The sequence below is a fragment of the Papio anubis genome, chromosome 4, assembly GCF_008728515.1.
Source record: "Papio anubis isolate 15944 chromosome 4, Panubis1.0, whole genome shotgun sequence".
Taxonomy (NCBI): Eukaryota; Metazoa; Chordata; class Mammalia; order Primates; family Cercopithecidae; genus Papio; species Papio anubis.
In genome coordinates this window covers 69,501,251-69,524,051 of record NC_044979.1, presented here as the reverse complement: position 1 = coordinate 69,524,051, position 22,801 = coordinate 69,501,251, and the positions used below count along the sequence as shown (strand labels likewise).

The following is a 22,801-nucleotide window of genomic DNA, read 5'->3' as shown; positions in this document are numbered from 1 at the left end:
AATGATGATGTGGAATACCAAACTTGAAGACACAGCTGTTTTTTAGACATCTTCCATTTGAAAGAAATTGTATGAACAGAGTAACACGTATAACAGTGTTTATTTTTTTATTCGTATGAATTTATGAGGTACAAGTGTAATTTCGTTACACAGATAGATGTTGCAGTGGTAAAATCAGGGCTTTTAGGGTATCCACCACCCAAATGATGTATATTGTACCCATTAAGTAATTTCTCACCATTCAACCCCCTTCCACTCCCCCACCCGTCTAAGTCTCTATTGTCTACTATTCCACATTCTATATCCATGTATACACATTATTTAGCTGCCACTTGTAAGTGAGAACATGTGGGATTTGACTTTCTGTGTCTGACTTGTTTCACTTAAGATAATGACCTCCAGTTCCATCAACATTGCTGCAAAAGACACTTCATCCTTTTTATGGCTGAATAGTATTCCACTGTGTATATATGTATGTTATTTATAGATACCAGTCAATTCCTAATATTTTCTGTCCATGGAGAATTCTACAATTTTTAAAGCAGGTTTATATGTTATTTTATTTTTTCATGAAGAATTATTTTTTTGTGTTGACATAAAATTTTTTTCTAGTCTATCTTAATGAACTAAATTACATAGTCTTTAGCCTTAGGAATTTCAAGATGAGGAAAGTAAGTCTGACTATTGAGTTTTGGACAAATTTTTATCTAAAAAGATAGAATGGCATAAGTGCCCAGTGTCCTCTCCCCGATCCCTGACCTGGGAGCAGAACACTTACAGCTCTGGCATACATCTCCATAGGGTGGACACGGAGGGTAACTGATGAAATATAAAGGTTCTTCCTGGCCCATGACTCACATGTGTACATTTCATATTTCCTGTCCTAGAATTGAAAGGTTAGGGTGTGTCTTCAACATGATGGAAGAACAGTGCAGTAGTTCCAGGCTGGGATGAGGGTTGGTTCTTTTTAATGTGTCTCCTCCACCTACCCCAACTGCTGTCCAACACAGTGGAGCCAAATTTTTGTTGGGCTCTTCCTTTGAGGCTATCATATCAGAAGTTGTTAATTCTCATTCCTATTTTGCTCTTAAAATCCTTGAAGTTGGTGTAGGCCTTAAAACTATTGATTCAATTACTTTATCTTAATTAGCATGGCCAGTTTAACCAGAAAATGCTTATTGTTATATTCTATTCCCTTGGATTCATAATGCATTTTGAATGAAAACGTACTCATTACCCTAATCCAAATATTAGTATGGACTTGGCACCTGCTTTTCTTTCTGGGGAGACAAACCATATACAAAGGAATATTCTAAAACACAATATGACACCTGATTCACCATCTTCAATCCTAGCCCCTAAATTAGGTCACAGTAAGCCAGAACTTAAAGAAAAACCCACTGCACCCTCACAATCACACTTTGAAAGAAGATTATTATTGTTCTCAACTGACAGTTGTGGAAACCGAGAAATGAAGTTTTCAGACACCTACTCAAAGTTGCCCAGCTAGTAAGACAAAGACCTGAAACCACAGAAATCTCAGTTCTTCTGACTTCATGTGATCTCTGTTGCATCCTACTTGAAAATGATGTGAGAGATACTGCCCGATGTCATATGTATGTGCATCTCTCAACCAACAATCTGGATGTGTTTTCTCTTCAAGTCTACTAAGGTAGTGGAATCACTTCCTCCACCATGTACACTTCCATGTACAATTGATCTTCACTATTTGTGCATTCCACATTTGCAAATTTACCTACTCACTAAAATGTATTCGTAGCTCCCAAATCAATACTCACTGTACTTTCATGGCCACTCTTGGACATGCGCAGAGCCACAGAAAACTTGAATGGCCTGATGTGCATGTTCCCAGTTGAGGCCTAAGATGGTGATACTCTGTCTTCACTTCAGCTCTCATATCAAAAACAAGTGCCACATTTTTCATGTTTTTGTACTTTTGGTTGGTGATTTTGTTTAAAATGGCCCCCAAGCACAGTTTGGAAGTGCCGTCTTAGTGTTCCTAAGCAGGAGAAGACTGTGATGTGCCTTACAGGGAAAATGTGTGTATTACATAAGCTTCCTTCAGGCATGAGTTATAGTGCTATTGGTTATGAGTTCAATAATAATGACTCAAGAATATACATTAAATAAAGCATCTTTAAACAGAAACACTCATAAAACAAGATTATGTACTGGCCAACTGATGAAAATGTTGTGACCAAAGATTGTGACTTAACCCTGAATCTCCTCTAAGAACAATGGTTCGGTGCTTGCTTATTCAGTATGCATACCTACTTTACAGAAAATAACGACAATGAATGACAATGAATAACAAGAATAGGCTATATTTAGACACAGTGTCATGGGCATTGGTTTTGAGGTACATCATCTCAACCCTGTGTAATGTCAGGGCCTGTCTTAGCTCCCTATCCTCTCCCCACAATAGGGACTACTTCAGCCCATCAAAGTAGTACTTAGAGTTTGGGTTTGGTAAATTGGTGCTCCAATATCACTCTACCTTTGGAAGTAATAAACAAGGAAGTAAGTTTCTCTGACTGCAGCTATTTGGGGGCTGGAATAGACCCGCTGCTTTGACAGTGGGAACAGTGGAAACATCCTTTCTCCAGGCTATCAGAAAGGGCATCATGTATTTTAAATTGTGTATTTTAGTCACATTAATATCTTCTTAAAAGAATTGGGAAAATTCATTGACTTACTTGTTTCTGGTATGGAATCATGAAAAACAACTACCTTACAAGAAGCAGCTAATATTTAAGAGGATTGTTAATTTTCTTGGTCTCTACTTTGGCTGCAACTGCAATAAGAAGCCATGAGAATTCTGGCAACAGTGATAGCTGTGGCAATGTAAGTCCACAGCTTCCTGTAAGATGTAAAAGAGAGAGCTGCTTTTCTAAAGAAAACATATTTTTCTTATTTTTATGACCAGCACTAACATCAACTGGGATTCAATATACAGACTTGGCTTTTATGAATAATTGCAGTGAAGCCAGGTGTACTGTTCTAGACACTTTACCTGCATTCCTTCAAAACAGTGTCTAATCCTCACAATAACACCAAGAGGTAGACGGCATTGTCCTAATTGCAGATGAAAATCTGAAGTTCAGAGGATAATTTTCCCATTGTGTAGTAAGAGGCAGTTTAGATGGAATTCCAAGCCTGCCTACCTCCAAAGCTGGTGTGTTGCCTTCCCCAGAGCACACTGACACAGGATGAGCTACATAATTTGTGGAGCTCACTGAAAAATGAAAATGCAGGATCACTTGTTCAAAAATTAAGAATTTCAAGAAACCCACCACAGAATATTAAAACAAGAGCAGAGCCCTTCTGAGTGCTGGGTTCTCTGTGACTGCACAGGCCACATGCCCATGAGGCCGACCCTGCCCTCATGTCACCATACCAGCCAAAAGCACAGATCCTGCAGGAGTTGGGGCTGTATGCAGGGGAATGATTCTATTTGCCCTTGGTGTGATCTGTGTCTATGCCACAGTGGAAACATTGCTAATTTCTCTTGGCAGTCTGAGTGCCTTTGCCTCTAACAAAGATTTCAGAGGCATCTGCAGAAACAAAATAAACACATAAACAGAGAAAGACAGGCTGCCAGTCTCTTGATAGGTGACTGACAACGGCAGGGATTTTAAGTAAAAAATCAGGATAAGACCATTTTTTTTTTTTTTTGCCATTTTTTTCTTTCTGAAACATCTTTAAAATTTTAATTCCTGGCCGGGCGCGGTGGCTCACGCCTGTAATCCCAGTATTTTGGGAGGCCAAGGTGGGCGGATCACGAGGTCAAGAGATCAAGACCATCCTGGCTAACATGGTGAAACCCCTTCTCTACTAAACAAAAAACAAAAAACAAAAAAAAATTAGCCGGGCGTGGGTGGCGGGTGCCTGTAGTCCCAGCTACTCGGAAGGCTGGGGCAGGAGAATGGCGTGAACCCGGGAGGCAGAGCTTGCAGTGAGCCGAGATTGTGCCACTGCACTCCAGCCTGGGGGACAGAAGGAGACTCCGTCTCAAAAAAAAAAAAAAAAATTAATTCCTTTATTCCTTTAACACTGATATGCTTTTGTTCTGTGAATAAATTGATTTTTTGCTCATCATTCTTTCACAATATCACTCCTAAGGGCACAGAATTTCATTTGGAGCCGAACTAGATAATTCTCATTTGCCACAAGGTGTTGGGATTTCCTTAATTCCTGCTCTGTTCCCTGCCAAAGCTAGCTTAATTGGCATTGTGGGGGAAAACTTAACAGTCTCTCCGTATTTCACTAGCATTTTATGGCTTTCTCAACCTTAGTGCCTGACAAGTTGTACAGGCTGAGAGGGGAGAGAAGCAGCCTGAAAACAGCAGAAGGGCAAAAGGCATCCATTCCTTCACTTCAGTCACATTTTCTTCCATGAACTTCTTTTATTCCCAACCAAGGAGCTCAACTGTCCTTAGGCTGCTTCCTTTGAAAAGTCTAAAGCCATCAGATTCAGCCAAATGTTGGGAAAACAATCAGATTAAATTCACTATACTGAAATGTCAGTACAATTCAGCTTCCTTCTCCCAATCCTTATCTCACAACCACTGCTATGGGCTTTTATCTTGCTATTTATTATTATTATTTTAATTGACATATAATAATTGTACATATTTATGGGATACAGTGGGATATTTTGAACATGTGTACAATGTGTAATGATCAAATCAGGGCAATTAGCATATCCATCACCTCAAACATTTATCATTTCTTTGGGTTGGGAAGATTCAAAATCCTCTCCTCACTATTTGAAAATATACAATAAAATTATTGTTAACTCTGGTTACCCTGCAGTGCTATAGCAGGAGGAATAAGCTGTAGTGTTCTGCTGCTACTGGAGGGAGGCATCACTTCAATTCAACTGCCTAAAATCTTGGAATCAGCTATTTCCGCTCCCAGCTGAGAAACTATCAGTTGTATCTTCTTAAAGGGTTGGCCCTAGATACAACTGGCTAGTTGGATAAAAACTAACAGATGATGTATTTTTTATAGAATTGGTTTATTCGTTCCTACTAACCATATGACAACATAACCACTATGTGTATCAGATTGATTTGATTGCAAATGTGTTTATCTTCTATTCCAAACCCCAGGTATGACCAGTGTTCAGTTTGCTGCTTTGGTAACAATAGCAGCCATTCATACCTAACCAAAATTAGGAAGAACCCTGCTCCCAATCTAAGCTCAGATCTTCCCTTCTCCCTACCTTCAGATTAAGTTGTTTCACCACATTATAGCAATAGTCAGCACCTTCTAAGGGAATCTGAGATCATGAGAAAGAGCTTTTCTGATATGCGGCAAGGAAAGCTCACAGTACTTATAGCATAAATACTCCTCAGGATTGATCCCCTGCAACTGCTCTGTGCTCTTTGCATTAGTTATCTACTGCTGCATAACAACCTCCCCCAAATTTAGCAGCTTAAAACAACAATAAGAATTGTTTCATCCAATTTGTGTGGGTCAAGAAGGTGGGAGGGCTTAGCTGAGTGATGCTGGTTTTCAGTCTCTCACTCTGGTTGCATTCAAGACATTGGCCAGGGTTGCAGTTATCTAAAGGTTTGGTTGGGGTTAGGGAAATTCACTTCCAAAATGGCTTTCTTACATGGGTGGCAAATCGGTACAGATTGTTGGCAGAAGGTCTCAGCTCTTCCTATGTTAATCCTACAGCTGTGTGTGTCCTCACAACATTGTGGCTGGTTTACCCCAGAGTAAGTGATCCAAGAGAGAACAAAACAGAAGCTATGTCTTTTATGATCTGTAACCTCAGAAGTCGCACATCATAATTTCTGCAAAATCCTACTGGTAACACAGCCTGCTCAATGGGAGAAGAAAATACACAGGGTATGAATATCAGGAAGCAAGATCACTGGGTCCATCTTGGAGGCTAGCTACCACATTCATCATGCCACTCTTTCTATAATAATGAATAATAGAGAAAACAGATATTCTTGGAATAATACAGGAAACAGATATTCCTTGAATAAGAAATGTGACCAATTTAGTCACAGAAAAGGGGTATTTCCCGTTATTTATTATTAAATTCACTTTTTTTTACACGTTTGTCTTGCGAGATATTGTTAGTGTCAATAATCACCAACAGTCTTATCATCTCTGGGCACAGTGAAAAAATTCTTCTCCTAGACAACTCATGTCTCTGTGCTTAGACTGTTCTAAGATATAGCTGCCAAATTTTATTTTAAGTATGGGAGAAACTAGGTATCAGTTGCATTTTTTTTTCTGTTTTGAGATGGGCTTGCTCTGTCACTCAGGCTGGAGTGCAGTGGTGCGATCTCGGCTCACTGCAACCTCTGCCTCCCGGGTTCAGGCGATTCTCCTGTCCTCTGCCTCCTGAGTAGCTGGGACTACTGGCACATGCCATCACATCCGGTTTTGTATTTTTTAGTAGAGACGGGGTTTTGCCATGTTGGCCAGGCTGGTCTTGAACTCCTGACCTTAGGTGATCCACCTGCCTCAGCCTCCCAAAGTGCTGGGATTACAGGCATGAGTCACCGCGCCTGGCCTCAGTTGCATTTTATTAGGATCGTTCTGCAGCCTTGTGTATAGGATAAATTTGTGGTAGGGTAGGAGAGCAATATTGGAGACAGAGAGACCTGTTAAGAGGCTATTTCAGATAGCCCCTTTATCACAGATAAAGTTTTACAACTCTCAGCATTCCTATGATTTCTCATTTCCTCATTAGCTAACCTGAATCTGAGCAAACATGTCTTGCCTAAGCAGTGGTGTGCCAGTAAATGTTTAACAGTCAGCTCTCAGGAAAAGGCAAAGCAAAGCCCTAACTTGTAGCATTTAACAATTTCTAGAGCATAAGTACTTTCACCCTGACCAATTCCAAGCAACCAATATGATGTCACAGGTTGGGGGATTGGGAAGAGATGTACACACTGGTTCTTGGGGGCCAGTACCACTTGGCTCCAGCACTCCACTAATACCTTTGAGCTCTTAAAGCAGAAGCAGCAGGAGAAGCAGGTTAGCAGTTCTGGAACACAAGGGACCAGTTGAGTCTCCGCCCTCATCCACATGGCCAGCAAAGGTGAAGATGGGCTCACCCCAGAGAAGGGCTACCAGGGCCTGGGGGTTCCCTGCAGCAGCCTCCTGGTGCTAAACTGCCACCTGGATCTTCCACACCACAAGATTATCTTTTGAAAGTGAGGTCAAGAAAGGGGGCATGGAAGGAAAGGCAAAAGTTACTTAAAAATTTAAGTGAGTTACCTAGATTTATTTACTAGATTCACTTTCAACAATTTGAGAGTGAACCTTGGGAACAAGGCCACTAGGTATTATATAATGTAAAGTATCAATAATGTCTTTTCTCTTAATGAGAAGCGGTGCCTTTTTTTCTATAAAGCAAAATCCTGGAGATATGAGCACATATTCCATCTTTCTAAAGAGGATTTTGGTTAATAAGACCACCCCAAAATCATGATTACTAGACTTTTGCTAAGAGGTCCAGTCACAATGGGTTTTTCATATAAGAAAAAGGTTCTTGTCTTTTCTTCTCATCCCCCATCTTGCTATCTTCCCCAAATTTTGCTGAATACAATTTTCTATAGAACATTCTGAAAAGTTGGCCTATTTTGAAACAAAATACAACAAACCGACCTAAATCTCCCTTTAATAGCAGACTTGGATATGAACACTAGGCAGGATATAGATGTGCTTTTTCTCCCCAAGTCCCACAATCCTGCAGTGAGGTTTAAAGGGCTTTCTTGCATGCTATGGCACTGACACAGAAGCTGGCTGGGCTGGAGGGGTAATGAGCCACCCAGCAGGTACAAGGTGAATGAGCCTCTCCTGGAAAGGGTCCTCTAGTGTGTGTGGGGTAACGTGAATATGCTTTCAGATTGAAGACACTGCTAACCAACAGAAATGGAACAGCTAATTAAGTTCCCATCCAGTCCTGTATTTCTGTGACTTTGATGTACAACTCTTCTGCAGGGACTTTTTGGTTTTTCAGGACAGATGATCCGACAAATTCTTTTAAAAAATCTCTCCTAAAATAGTTTATTTTATAAAATATTTTGGAGATAGGACTACATTTTTATGCATTTTTCTAAAAATGAAGAGATACGAGATCAGGATAGAGAAGGAAACAAAAAGCAAAAATGGGACCAGTGAGCTGCATGTTTCAAGATTAGACTCAGGCAAGACCTCAGAAATATGGTGGCCTTTTCCTTGCATCATATAAGGAAGTGCATGTTGTTGCTTTTTCTTATTATTGGCGACAAACTTGATCACTCAGCTAAGGTTGCCAAGTTTATCCACTATGAAGTTATTTTCCTCTCTGAAATTAATAAGCCATTTTGTACTTTGAGACTAAGTAAATATCTTGCCTCTCATACAAAATTCAGTCAATTAGTTTTAACCCCATTGATGTTTTTCTCATTTTTTTCTCTACTTCTTATTTGGTATTTTACTATAAGAAAGAACTTTTCTTTCTTCCATATTTATATCAGCATGGACATGTGGATTTGTATTTTATTCAATGAGTTATAACCCATTACTATCATTTATTTTGATGTTCAGATTGTCCCAGATTTGGCCAATGGGAGCACCTTCAATCTGGAGCCTGTGAAATTTGATAAGCTCCCACAATTCTTTGAGCATTTCCTCACTTTTTGGCAGAATAAGTCCACTCTGGACTGTTGTGCTTTAGTGTAGCCCAGCTTGAAGTAGCTTCTGATTTCCAGTGCAACATATGGCTTGGCCATCTAACCAATAGAGCCACAGGTTTTAGTGAGAAGTGTATGTAAGAACTGCCCCAACACAGGTGTAATCCAAAACTATACGTTCATCACAGGTTTCAGAAATGTTGAGGTGACATGACTGTCACTTCTCCTGGTAACCTCGAGCTTTGATGAGTATGGAAAGCTCCCTCTACTTAACTGTTTGAGAACTGAACTCCCAGTCTCTAAGATCATAGGCTGAGAAAACTCCATTGATGAGGCAGTCTGGCCCACAAATTGTTTCTTTGCGTACTGCTTAAAAAAAAAAAGAAAGAAAAGAAGAAAAAAAAAAAAAAAAGCCCAGTCAACTATTAGGACCACAGGACCACTCGGACTACTCTTAGAAATGGATACAGTGTCTTGGCACTTGTGGAATAATAGTTCCATGTTTTCCAATTCCTTTCTAGTTCCTTTTCTGAAACAAACTCCCTGTCACCCAGGCTGGAATGCAGTGGCATGATCTCAACTCACTGCAACCTTCATCTCCCATGTTCAAGCAATTTTCGTGCCTCAGCCACTTGAGTAGCTGGGATTACAGGCGCACACCACCATGCCTGGCTAATTTTTTGTATTTTTAGTAGAGACAGCGTTTTACCACGTTGGCCAGGATGATCTCAAGTGTCTGACCTCAAGTGATCCGCCTGCCTTGGCCTCCAAAAGTGCTGGGATTACAGGCGTGAGCCACTGCACCCGGCCTTCGAGTTCATACATTTTAGGGCTTTAAATGGAAATGTCTTTTTCAATTTACATACATCTGAGAAACATTTCTCAAAATATTTCACCTTAAAACACTGAGGAAAAAAACAGAAGCAGAAACTTGTAAAAATACATCTTTTAATAAACATCAAGAAGTACAGTGCACTTTTATTGAGGTTTTACATTGTAGTTTACAGCAAACATACTATCCATTGTAGTGTGTATGTACAAGTAAAGTAAACTTAGGTTTTCTCTCCCATGGCTGGATAAACCAAATCTGATACATCCACATTTAAGGTGGTTTTCCAAGTTGGTTTCCATAAAAGGCCTTTAACATTAATAGGCTTTTAACAACAAAAAAGGTATCCCTCCCATCACAATGAGAGCTTGATGAGGGCTCAAAAGTGACTTCAAAAACTGTAAATAATTATTTTCCTTTGATGGCTTTAAAAATAGCTACTGATAGCAAATCAGAAACACTAAAGAAAAAAGACAATAAGGAAACAGCTGTTTGTCTAGTGAATCCATAATAAATACCAATTTGAGGCTATAGAATACAAAGCCAAAAGATTCTTATAGGAAAGTTAATGTTTATATTTACAATCTCATGGACTAAAAAAAAACTGTCTAATATGTTAATGACTGAGTCTACCTTTATTTAACATTGTTTATACACAACGACCCAAGGGATGGTAGAATTCTTGATCATTCTGGACAAAAGCATAGTGAGAGGGGACTGAAAGTAACAAAAAGGGAAAATTAATATTAATCTCAAAATTCTACTCATCGCTGTCTTAAAATGATCAAGACTCAGCTACAGCTAAGAAAAATGAAAAGGATCAGAAGTGAAAGAAATCAGAAGCTAGTAATTTAAAAAATCATAACCTTGTGTGCTTTCTACTGACAGCATTTAAAAATGTATACAACTAGATTTATTTGCTATATATATATAAACTAGTGTTGGAATTAGGGGAAAAAGTACCAAATACAACTACACAAATACTAGAATCATATTCAGAATTGCAAAAAGGCATAATAATCTGTTTACCATATAACTAGCTGTTTGTAAAATCTGTAATGGTTAATAAAAAATCCTTATGAATATAGTACTAATATGTAGCAAATTACACTAATTAAATAAGCAGCTCAAATTCATAAGGCTAAAGACCCAATATCCCTGAATTTCTAAGTGTTCATCTCAGTTTTAACATGGTTTTCATCTAATTGTTACCTCATCAAAAATAACTCCTCCATCCTTAATACATCATCATACTTTCAGAAGTGGAGAGGGAACAATTTCTCTACCACTTTTGCCCATTCTCATAAATCAATGCTATTACAAAATCTAGGCTAGCACAGGTGCCTTAAGGATACAATGGACTGAAGTAAACAGAATTTCAAGGTCCAGGATATTGTTGGTGTTGTACAATTTGTCTGTCTGCCAGAAAGTTGTGCCTCTGGTTGAAATATTCCTGGATCAATGATTAAGAAGTTAAGGCCAACTGCCAATGAAGTCAGACTATTCCCCAACCATCAGGTAACATTTTGATCTTCTCTATTAAAATGTCTTACTGGATGGGACCAGATCTCATACTTTTCATATATCCTCTATAGCACCTACTAAAGTGTTAGGCAGAGATATATGCTCAAGGAAATAATCAGTGACAGGGGTGGGAAATGAATCAAGGGTGAATGAATCAAGGTTATGGTAAAGCCATACCTTACATCACCCATAACTCAAAAGGCAGTCACCAGAGTAAATCTCTATTGTAGTCACTGAAGAACAGACTTCTTGTCCCCTACTAAATTATGTCTGAAAGAGAACAAATGATTATGGCCCTTTTATTTACTTCTCTTAGCCACTAAGAGATTGTATACGGGCATGAGTACTGCTTGATGGATGATATCTCCAAAAAAGGGTTTTCTGCCTCAGAGGAAACACTAACCTGTCATAAAGCACATTCTAATCCCAATAACACAATTTATGGAATCATTAATGTTAAAAATTATCATATGTTATTCATAAGTAGGTGATATTTAGAATGGTGGTCTTAGTCTAACATCATTTAAAATACATTTTACTTTTAAACACTGGCATGAGGTAGAAGAAAGTCACAAAAGAAAGTAATCTTCAATATACTGACACCTATTCATACAATTAGCCCCGAGAGAGAAGAGTTACAGCTTTAAGCTAGATTATTGACTACTATTAAAATATTACCCTTACCTGAAATAAATTTCTTATATTTGAAACTGCCTTTTCTTTGCAGTTAAAGGTATTATAGAAAAAGAAAAATACACACTGAAATATTCATGAAGATTGTATACAACAGCGTCTGCTAACCATGATTCTTTAACATGTTGCTCTAAATTACCTCAATTGTGATGCAGGCCTCTTCCACTTAAATAATTAATTAGATATCAATATGAAGGCTAAAATTCCTTCCAGTATAAGAAGCAAAATAAAAAAATTCACATTTAATATAATGTACTTCTCATAAAAACTAGCAGCACTTCATTCTACCAGGACATACAAATTTGGCTTCATTGATTGGTCAAAAACAAAGGAAAATGTATATAGGTCCAAAAGAGCTCCTTGCACAAGGGGAATGTGAGGCTACAAGAAGTTTTCTTTAACAATTAACTATTTCCCCATTAAGTGGTGTGTGAAACAACTGGAATGTCAATTTCAATGGCAGAGAGGCGAGAGCGTGCTGAATAGGGCTGTGAGTAAGTATGCATACTGGGTGGATGGGAGTACAGTGGTTGCCAGAAAGGAGAAGGCAAAGATTTGCATGTACAATACCAAATAAACAGTATAAGGGAAGTCATAAACAGGCCCCCAGCACTAGCAATAGTGACATACACTGCATAGTCAAATGAAAAGACTGGCTCAAACTTCTTGTTCAGATGGATGTTATAAAAGATGACCCAGATAGATGGGGAGAGGCTCACAGTACCTGCCAGGAAAAATAGCAGCCCAGCCACCAGGTGGCAACCTGCACTATTGACCAGACACTTGGCCAGTTTGATGTTGGGCACCGAGGACCTGAAGGCAGTGTTGCACATTCCAATCAGGCAGAGCAGCAGGGCACCCATGGCGATCAACATGCTGAGGGGTAGGGCAAACTGGAGGACACGCAGGTCCAGCTGGTCAACTGATGAGTACCAAGTAGTGTCGTACATCAGGCAGTCACTGCTCCCGTCATACCGGGCACATTTCACCCACAGGCCTGTGTAAACAGTCAGGTTCTTCTCGTTTCTGTTGAATGTGATCAATCGTAATTTTCTCCAGTTGGGAAGCAGAGTCCCTGCAAAGAGGCCTGCTACTGAGGCGATTCCACATAGGAAGGAAAGGACTGTGGCTGCGTGGACATCCCGACAGCCCATGGCAGGCAAGCTTGTGGAGTGCTGTCAGTCAGACTAGGGGGTGACACACAAGAGGATAAATCGTGAGGGGACAATAGCAGAACAGAGCAGGAAGGGTGGTGCCAACTGGCAAAACATTTAATGATGAAATGTCAATGCAAAGAGGGAAAGTCTCTCCCGTTTCCTCTCTGTACAATACAAATGTATATACATGCAGGTGTGTGTGACCTCAGAGCACAGGTACACACACATTTGGTTATTACTGACAGGGTAATGGAGCAACTAAAATCTTTAGTCATCAGTATTTTTCTTCAGAATTAAAAAACAACCAAGATAATGTTAAAATCTCTTACAATTACACCTTCAATCTTCTTGTTTGTCAATAATCGTTCTTTCAAAACACATATATCAAGCACTCTGTATATGTCAGGCACTCATATAGCAAGGGCGCACTCATCAATCGTCAGTTAGCTACAAACACCACAAATTCAGCCTCAAATGCTCATGCAGCAGGGGTGAGGGTGGCTCATAAAAGGCAAAGGTGTAGGGAAAGAAGCAGTACAGAACAGGGGAATGGTTGAAAGTCAGCTCTTAGCAAGGCTGCTTGAATTCTAATCCCCGTCTCCTCACTTACTAGCTCACTGACCTTGGGCCAGATTCAGAACTTCCCTGTGCCTCATTTTCTTCATCTGTGAAATGGAAAGAATAACAGTGCCAACCTCGCAGGGTTGTTCTATGGGTTCAATGAGATAATATAATGTTGAGTGCTTAAAACATGTCTAGAACATAATAAATGCTACGCCAAGTGTTAACTACTTCTTAGCGTTCAGTGACCCAGCTCATCACTTGGCATCTGATGTGATGCCAAGCACAGCAGAGCAGTTCAAAGAACATTCATTGAATGAATGTTAAATAAGAAAAAGCAAACTGATCTCATTCCTATGTACTAGGCACACGAGGAAATTATAAAAAGTAAATGAGCTCATCTCCAATGAGTCAGTCAAATGAAAAGATGAGAACATTGGTCCCTGAAATTCTTCTGCTTAATTACTTCCTTGTTGATTCAAGATGACCCAAGTGCTTTTCAGGGAAATCTACAGCACTTGTTGGTTATTACTACTACTGTTCATATAAGATGAATGCAAACATTTTCATGTAATGACAACCTATTTCTATTAATGCTATTATAAGAAAAACAGTCACCAGGCCTTTCATTACAAATTAAAAGGCTATGTTCTTTTTCTGTATATGACAAACTATAAAAAGCTTGCATTATATTCAGCTTTAATTTCCTCAAGGGTCTGATATTCACTCTCGAAGCAGGACTAAAATGTTTTTTCTCTGCCTTCTATAATACCTACTATGAGGAAATAGAGCAGACTACTTCAATAAGGTTTACTTTTTTTGGTCAGAGCATGATGAAGGGGCAAGGTTGAGAATAATTTTTATTTCTGTATACAGTTCCATCATCCTTTGCAGAATCAAATATTATCTGCTGGGATGGTGAAGTTTTGTTTCTAAGTTTTTAGGATCAGAAAGACAATTATGACCAAAATGCTAGGAAGCTGGCTTAGAATGTGATTCTCATGAATTCCAGTGGAAGGGCACAATGTTCTTTAGAAAACAATGTTATTTGCATATTTAATCTAGTCATATAATACAGGAATAATTTTTTCTTTTTTTTCTTTCTTTTTTTTTTTTTTTTGAAACAAGTCTTACCCTGTTGCCCAGGCTAGAGTGCAGTGACACAATCATGGCTCACTGCAGCCTTGACCCCCCAGGCTCAAGCGATCCTCCCACCTCAGCCTCCTGAGTAGCTGGGACCACAGGCACATGTCACTATGTTAATTTTTGTTTTTTGTTTTTTTGTAGAGGCAGGGTTTTATCATGTTGCCTAAGCTGGTCTCAAACTGTGCTCAAGCAATCCACCAGCGTCAGCCTCCCAAAGTACTGAGATTACAGGTGTGAACCAGCCCTCCTCCCTCCTTCCACCCCCCAATTCTTCTTCCCTTTCTTTTTTTCTTTCTTTTAGAGAACTGGTTTCACCATGTTGGCCAGGCTGGTCTCTAACTCCTGGCCTCAAGCAATCTTCCTGCCTTGGCCTCCAAAAGTGCTGAAATGACAACCTGGGATTATAGGTATGAGCAACTGTGCCCAGCTAGAATAATTTTACTAACCAAAAAAAATGCCTATGTGTACATACATATATATTTAAATATATACAAAGCATATATAAATGTACAATATAAAATCAGAGTTTAACCACAAGTAACCATTTTTAAAGCTCTCAAGTTAAACATGGTTAGTTCTAAGTTTTTCCATTAGTATTAGTTTACTATTTATTATGTTACCTTCTGTCAATATTATTAGAAGTAGCAATTGTTTAAGAAAATGTTATGAAAGGGAGAGACAAATTACAGTATTTTTTTCCATGCAAACTGGGAAAAAGTTGTCTTGCTTAATTGTGGCAACCAAACACCTCAGTACAGCAATGGAAACTAGTACAGATTTGAGAATGTTTGCACTGGAAAAAGCTACTAGAGATGCCAAACTCTAGGATACAGCTCTCTGGTGGTCTTTGCTTATTCACCTATCCCCCCATACAACTTGTGTGCCTGGCACACAAGTGATTCTAGGATTATTTGAATAAACAAGTAGTGGGCTCTGTACAAAGACCCCAGTAACTCACAAAGGTGGGCCACTGGTAATGAAGAACTGTACAAGGAAGTAGTTATTGGTAAGAAGCAATCATTTATTCAACAAGTGCTTACATCGTGCTGACTGTCTAGCATACACAAAACACTCTGTTAGGCCCTGGAAAAACACCAAGACCACTGAGACCTGGACCTTGCTCCCAGTGTGTCTATAGACAGACTTGTGGGAAAAAACAGCTGTTTTATGTAAACGTAGGCCCTGGAAAAACACCAAGCCCACTGAGACCTGAACCTTGCTCCCAATGTGTCTACAGACAGGCTTGTGGAAAGAAACAGCTGTTTTATGTAAACTTAAAGTGCTGGTGCTGAATCAACTGTATAATTACTACATATCAAGTGATTATTGTTAGGTGTTAAGCAAAGTGAATAAGGTACCTGTTCATAAAACTTTATCAGCCAGGAGTTAAAGACTGAGAAATGAAGGAGAATAAGGATTTGATTAAAGTTGTGAAGACATAAGAAAAAGGTTCCCTCTGTTTCTCTCAAGCTTCAGAAGTCTTCAGATAACCCACTCAAAGTCCTAATGCAATCACAATTCCTTCTTGCTTTCAGAAGCAGTATACTGCCTGGGCGAATTGGCTCATGCCTGTAATCCCAGCACTTTGGGAGGCTAAGGTGGGAGGATAGCTTGAGCCCAGGAGTTTGAGACCAGCTTGGGCAACATAGCAAGACCCAATCTCTACAAAAAAAAAAAAAGAAAATTAATTATTAAGAAAAATAAATTCCTATAATTCTTAGCCTATAGACTATCAAATGACATTAACGAAGAGAGGTGGGGCAATATATATTTCAGTATGAAGTGCTTTTAACTGTACTCTGCATCAAATCGATACAAATATTATATTGGTTCTCTGAAATTGCCTTTGATGAAGCATTTTTAGCTCAGATCTCAGGGATGGACAAAGGCCTATCTATACAGAGTCAACAAGGATACCATGGCACTTTTTCAGAAGGGAAGTACTATTAACCTTTAGCTTAATTCTTAAGCTAAATTTTGGCCTGATGCTGGAATTAATGTCTAGCTCCTTGTAGCTTCTTTTGGCTACTTCGCTTTTATGCCCTGTTCCTAATTTCACATGCTTATGGTTTGATAAGTTATATATCCAACGAGAAAGAGAAAGTAATTTATTTTAAGACAGGGTCTTACTCTATCACCCAAGCTGGAGTGCAAGGCATGATCACAGCTCACTAGATTTCAGTGAGCTGAGATCCTGGGCTCAAGTAATCCTCCTGCCTCAGCCTCCTGAGTAGCTGGGATTACAGGTGCATGCCACCATGCCAGGCTAACTTTTAGGTTTTCTGTAGAGATGGGGTCTTGCTATGTTGCCCAGGCTGGTCTTGACTTCTTGGGCTCAAGCAATCCCCCAACCTCAGCCTTTCAAAGGGCTGGGATTACAAAAGTAAGCCACCATGCCTAAAGTAAAATTTTATAGGATAGTTTGGGGAAAGAATATGTTTGATGTTTTAAAACAAAGATAATGTTGACTTCCAGATTAGGATTTGTTCATACTTGCAAGGGTAAAAAGACTACTCTTGTCCTGTGTCATTTAGTTTTAATCCACAATAATTTTTTTCAAATGCAAACCTCATCCGCCATTCCATTTCTTACCATTCAATAAGTTCCCATTTCCCACAGAATAAAGTCTCTAAAGTTTCCAATCCTCCCCATAGCTTACACCACCTGATTCCTACCAAATTCTCAACCTTCTTATGTGCCACTCTTCCACCCTACACACTACAGTCTATGCAGCCACACCACCTTTCTTTTAACTTCCCAAATTTTCCGCTTTCTAATTCAGTTAAGGGCCTTCCCTCATGGTCTTTCTCCTAGAACTTTCTTAATTCCAACCTATTATTTGCTTGGCTAATATTTACTCATTCTTCTAGTGTCCAGGGAGGCTTGCCCTAAACTTCCCCCCACCCCTGGTTATATGCTGTGGTAGCATTTTTGCACTTTTTCTTCAGTAGCAGTGATCATTCTTATAATTCCTTGTTCAGTGTTGTTTTCTTTCCCATCAGACTGTGAATTCCAGGACAGAGATCCCTTTGTTTTGTTCACTGTGTCCTATACTGGCACATAATAGGCACTCAATTATTTTCTGAATGAATGAGCAAACAAATGGAGGTTCTGTATAACTCTAGTCAGAATACACACAGAAATTTAGTCTCAGTTCCATTCGCTTCATTTGGGACAATTCACACCACCCTGCATTCTGATACATCCAGACTGCTTCTAGACTGTGCCCCTGCCTTCTCCTTTTTGGCCAAAAGACTCTCCCATTTTACAAAACAACATTCATTTTCTTCCCCCAGAAACCTGTGCTTAGCAAAGACGAGGCCATCCTTAGGTACCTACATGCAGACTATGCTTCTAGGAATACATATCTAGGTTTAGCAACGCTGGCTAACTTCAACAATGCTTTGAAAGTCAATTATTCCTGGCCGGGCACAGTGGCTCGTGCCTGTAATCGCAGAACTTTAGGAGGCCGAGGCAGGCAGATCACAAGGTCAGGAGTTCCAGACCAGCCTAGCCAATATGATGAAACCCCGAGACTCCATTTCAAAAACAAAAAGTCCATTGTTCCGGTGTTGATTCTTCTGTTTTCAACTTAACAGGTGTGTCATGAATTAGACATACTTCTCTTAAGAGTGGTTAATATATCAAATTAATATTTAGTAAAGCTAAACAATATATATATTTTTTAATGGAGAAAAAAACATCTTTTTGCCATGTGAAAATCCCTAATTAGGGACTGTGGAAAATGTGCCAGGCTAAGAACACTTTAACAAATCTGACAAGCAGTCATGAGTACTAGCTGGATGACAGCTTTGAGCTACGTCGTACATACACCTAAGTGTGTCTGTTGTTTCCATCTAGGAAGCTGCTTGGTATTGTTGTCCAGGAGACCAAAGACCTGAATACCACTCAGAACCTATCATTTACAAACTGGACAAGTCACTTATGTCCCCTGAACCTCAAATTTTTCATCTGTAAAGTATACCACAAAGTAGTAAAATCATGAATAGCAAAGTCCTTTGTAAAGCAGAATACAGTCAGAAATGTAAGTCAGTAATGATTATTAGCAGGCTTATTTACTTTTTTCAACTAGAAACATACTTTTCTTCTGGACCCTCAGCAAATGACCACAGATGGTTATAGTCATATAACAAGAAGGACAGAACATTCTCTTTGGAGACACTGACCAAATCAAATATAGACTCTATTTCAAATAACCACTTCAGATTTGTCATTTGACCCTCTGTTCCACTATGACTTTCAGAAAAGAAGATAAAATTTGGTACACAATTAAATGTTATCAAAGACATAATTTCAAATAAAAATATTTTCAAAGTATATATTTTCTATGGTTTTGAATAGAATTTAAAGAAGGCTGGAGCAGGAACAGTGGCTGAGAGCTTTAGGAAGTCACAGATCTCATAGATCCTGCACTATTTTTTCCAGGCACAATTCTGAGCTATAGTTACAAGAGAGTTACAAGAGTACATATGTCTAATAGCAGCTGGCTTCTATTTTTTTGAGACAGGCTCTTGCTTTCTTACCCAGGCTGGAGTGCAGTGGTGCAATCATGGCTCACTGCAGCCTCGACCTCCCAGGCTCAAGCAATCCTCCCACCTCAGCTTCCAGAGTAGCTGGGGCTATAGGCATGTGCAACCACACCTGGCTAATTTTTTTTTTTTAATTATTATTATACTTTAAGTTCTAGGGTACATGTGCATAACCTGCAGGTTTGTTACATATGTATACTTGTGCCATGTTGCTGTGCTGCACCCATCAACTCGTCAGCACCCATCAATTCGTCATTTACATCAGGTATAACTCCTAATGCAATCCCTCCCCTCTACCCCCTCCCCATAATAGGCCCCAGTGTGTGATGTTCCCCTTCCCGAGTCCAAGTGATCTCATTGTTCAGTTCCCACCTATGAGTGAGAACATGCGGTGTTTGGTTTTCTGTTCTTGCGATAGTTTGCTGAGAATGATGGTTTCCAGCTGCATCCATGTCCCTACAAAGGACCCAAACTCATCCTTTTTTATGGCTGCATAGTATTCCATGGTGTATATGTGCCACATTTTCTTAATCCAGTCTGTCACTGATGGATATTTGGGATGATTCCAAGTCTTTGCTATTGTGAATAGTGCTGCAATGAACATACATGTGCATGTGTCTTTATAGCAGCATGATTTATAATCCTTTGTGTATATACCCAGTAATGGTATGGCTGGGTCATATGGTACATCTAGTTCTAGATCCTTGAGGAATCGCCATACTGTTTTCCATAATGGTTGAACTAGTTTACAATCCCACCAACAGTGCAAAAGTGTTCCTATTTCTCCACATCCTCTCCAGCATCTGTTTCCTGACTTTTTTATGATTGCCATTCTAACTGGTGTGAGGTATTTTTTAAAATTTTCTCATACAAACAGGATCTCGTTATGTTGCCCAGGATGGTCTCAAACTCCCAGGTGCAACGGATCCTTCCACCTCAGCCTCTTAAAGTGCTGGGATTACAGGGCTGAGCCACCATGCCGAGCCCTAACTTAATTCTTGATGGTAACATTGAGAGTTCCTTCTACCTATAATTTGGGTTTTCTGAGAAACTGTAAGTCATCAATCATTGCACTCACAAGAGAGGTCTGTCCTATACATTTATTTTGTTGAACAAGAGGAAAAAAAAGAGTCATTGTTGGCAGACATGGTAGCAGGAGGGAGGGAAATAAGATATAATTAAAGGACGTACTTACCCTTTGAGGTACCTGACAGTTCCAAAACAGCTTTATTCAGCTTAGAAGATAAACATGCAGATCTGAATACACAGTAGCAATAATCTGAGCCTAAAGAAATAGGAAAAATACTCCAAATTAACACAGTACTTCTCTAAAAGCTCTGCTTGAATTCCCATGAATTAGAAGAAATTAGTAATCACCTAAAACCAATGAAATGTTATACTAAAAAGGGCAGATAGTAAATTTTTTAAAAAGGCAGTTGAGCAGGGGTGCAGTGGCTTACACCTGTAATTCCAACACTTTCGGAAGCTGAGGCGGGATGATCACTTGAGCCGGAGTTCAAGACCAGCCTGGCCAACATGGCAAAACCCCATCTGTCCTAAAAATACAAAAATTAGCCGGGCATGGTGGCTCATGCCTATAGTCCGAGTTACTTGGGAGGCTAAGGCACAAGAACTGCTTGAACCTGGGAGGCGGAGGTTACAGTGAGCCGAGACTGCACCACTGCACTCCAGCATGGGCGACAGAGGGAGACTCTGGCTCAAAAAAAAAAAATAAAAATAAATAATAATAATAATAATTAGCCAGATGTGATGGTGCACACCTGTTGTCCCAGCTTCTTGGGAGGCTGACCTGGGAGGATCACTTGAGCCCAGGAGTTTGAGGCCACAGTGAGTCATGATCATGCCACTGCACTCCAGCCTGGATGACAGCAATGATCTGTCTCAAATAATACAAAAATAAAAATTAAAAGGCTGTTTATTCCTTAATTCATGCATTATATATGAGAAATATATAGAATATAGAAAAATACATAGAAATAGAAGGAAAAAATTAACTCATTTTGTGACTTGAGAATATAGGAGAAATGGGGATGAAAAACACTTTGCTGTCTTGGGAATATATGATTGATATTTAATGAATGCTTTAGATCATTTTTATGACTACGGTGAAAGGATAAGGAAGGTGGGGAAGATTGTGCAGTTGTCTTGGAAGCAAAAGAAATTTTCTTTTAAATTTTAAAAAAGGACACTGACAACAAGACCAGACAAAATTGATCTGAATTCTGCATCCTGAAATTTGCAACTAGAATGCTTAAAAAAAATGGCTCAACCACCAATGGCTCAACCTGCCATTTGAAGATGCTTCTATATATCTACTTTAAACATTAGTCACTTCCTCTTCAAATACCATTTATCTCAAACAGGTAAGATGAGAATGGAAACTCATTATTATGTGCGCCTGAGAGTTTCCTGGATTGAGGCGTTCATCACTAGCCCTATTATGATCATTATGTAGAATGCTCTCTACAACTGGCTGCTCGGAGATTTCACTCCAGTCCCCCACAACCCCTCCCCCACCCCAAATGTGTTTCTTGAGTTGATATCAAGCATAATTCCTCACTCCAAAGTCAGAGGAAATCGCTTTACAATTAATAACACACATAGACTCCTTGGGCAATCATTTTAAGTGAGGTCACCAAGTCTGACCTTTCCCGTGGCTATGGGCCCCTTACAAGGCCGGGAACATAGAACTTACAGAAAAGCAAAACAAGCTCCCAGGGCAATCCGCATCCCCCTCCGCCCCCCTCCGCCTCCTCTCCTCCTCCCTCTTTTCGAAGAGCCCTGTGCTTAGTAGACGCAGACCTGGCAGAAAGAAAAAAACGCCCTACTATTTACAGCCAATGGAGAGAGACCGCAACAGCGACTGTTAACGCTCTCAGAGCTAGCCCATCCCTGCAACACTGAGTGGGTTTGAACCGCAAGCAGGTCATCATTACACAACCAGCATCAGCTGGTTATTCAAAAATAGCAGCTTGGGCTCCCCCACAAACTCGCGCCAGCAAAGCTCCCAGCCCTTGGCGGTTCCGGCAACACACCTCGACATTTCCATACTCCTGTGTACAAAATAATTTTTTAAAGCCTTATCAAATACCTACTCAATTTTCACATCCACAGATGTGGTCAGCGTTTTCCAATGCTCCCGATTCCCCTGGATTTAACTATTTTACATAAAATCCTCAGTTACTTATGCAAAAGACCCAGAAATCTGAACATCTTGACCACACCTACCTGCTTCTCACACGCAGGGCATTTTACTCGCCCACACTGAGGAGCCTCTTGGAGCGTCTCCCTCTCAGCGTCCCAGGAAGTGCGTTCCCAGAGAGGCACACCGGAGGCTTCTGGGAGCGCAGTCAGGTTCTCCCGTGGCCCTGAACGGCAATGCCCTGGATGGCTGGGACTACAATTCCCAGAATCCACTGGGCCGCCAGCCGCCGGCAACATCCTGCGACGACCTCCTGCCTTTCCCTTTTTCCCCCTCCACCTCCCCGGATTTCTCTTGCACCTTATGTTCTGTCTAGAATTGGGTTATCGGTTAAAGAAAAAAAAAAGGCCAAACGAAACAAAACTAAAAGTAGTTTTGAGTTGGGTACCTAAGTAAATATTCCCCAGTGAGGGTGACTTGCCTGTAAGAAGGTTAGCAAAAATTCT

The 22,801-nt window shown here is 39.9% G+C and overlaps 1 protein-coding gene across 5 annotated transcripts; it reads right to left on the bottom strand.

Annotated features, from left to right (window-relative positions):
* Positions 1-9,603: 9,603 nt before the first annotated feature.
* On the bottom strand, positions 9,604-22,592 carry CLDN12 (claudin 12). 5 transcript variants are annotated; one of them, XM_017956181.2, is made up of 4 exons: positions 22,382-22,587; positions 20,328-20,417; positions 13,498-13,540; positions 9,604-12,905 (listed from the first exon to the last, which is right to left on the bottom strand). In XM_017956181.2, exon 4 carries the CDS (start codon positions 12,870-12,872, stop codon positions 12,138-12,140), a length of 735 nt encoding a protein of 244 aa, XP_017811670.1. In that variant the 5' UTR covers positions 12,873-12,905; positions 13,498-13,540; positions 20,328-20,417; positions 22,382-22,587; the 3' UTR covers positions 9,604-12,137. The 5 variants fall into 5 exon arrangements, with proteins under 5 accessions (XP_017811670.1, XP_009201751.1, XP_017811669.1 ...); XM_009203487.2 differs by lacking the exon at positions 13,498-13,540 and having other exon boundaries at positions 22,382-22,592; XM_017956180.2 differs by having other exon boundaries at positions 9,604-13,540; positions 22,382-22,584.
* Positions 22,593-22,801: the final 209 nt, after the last annotated feature.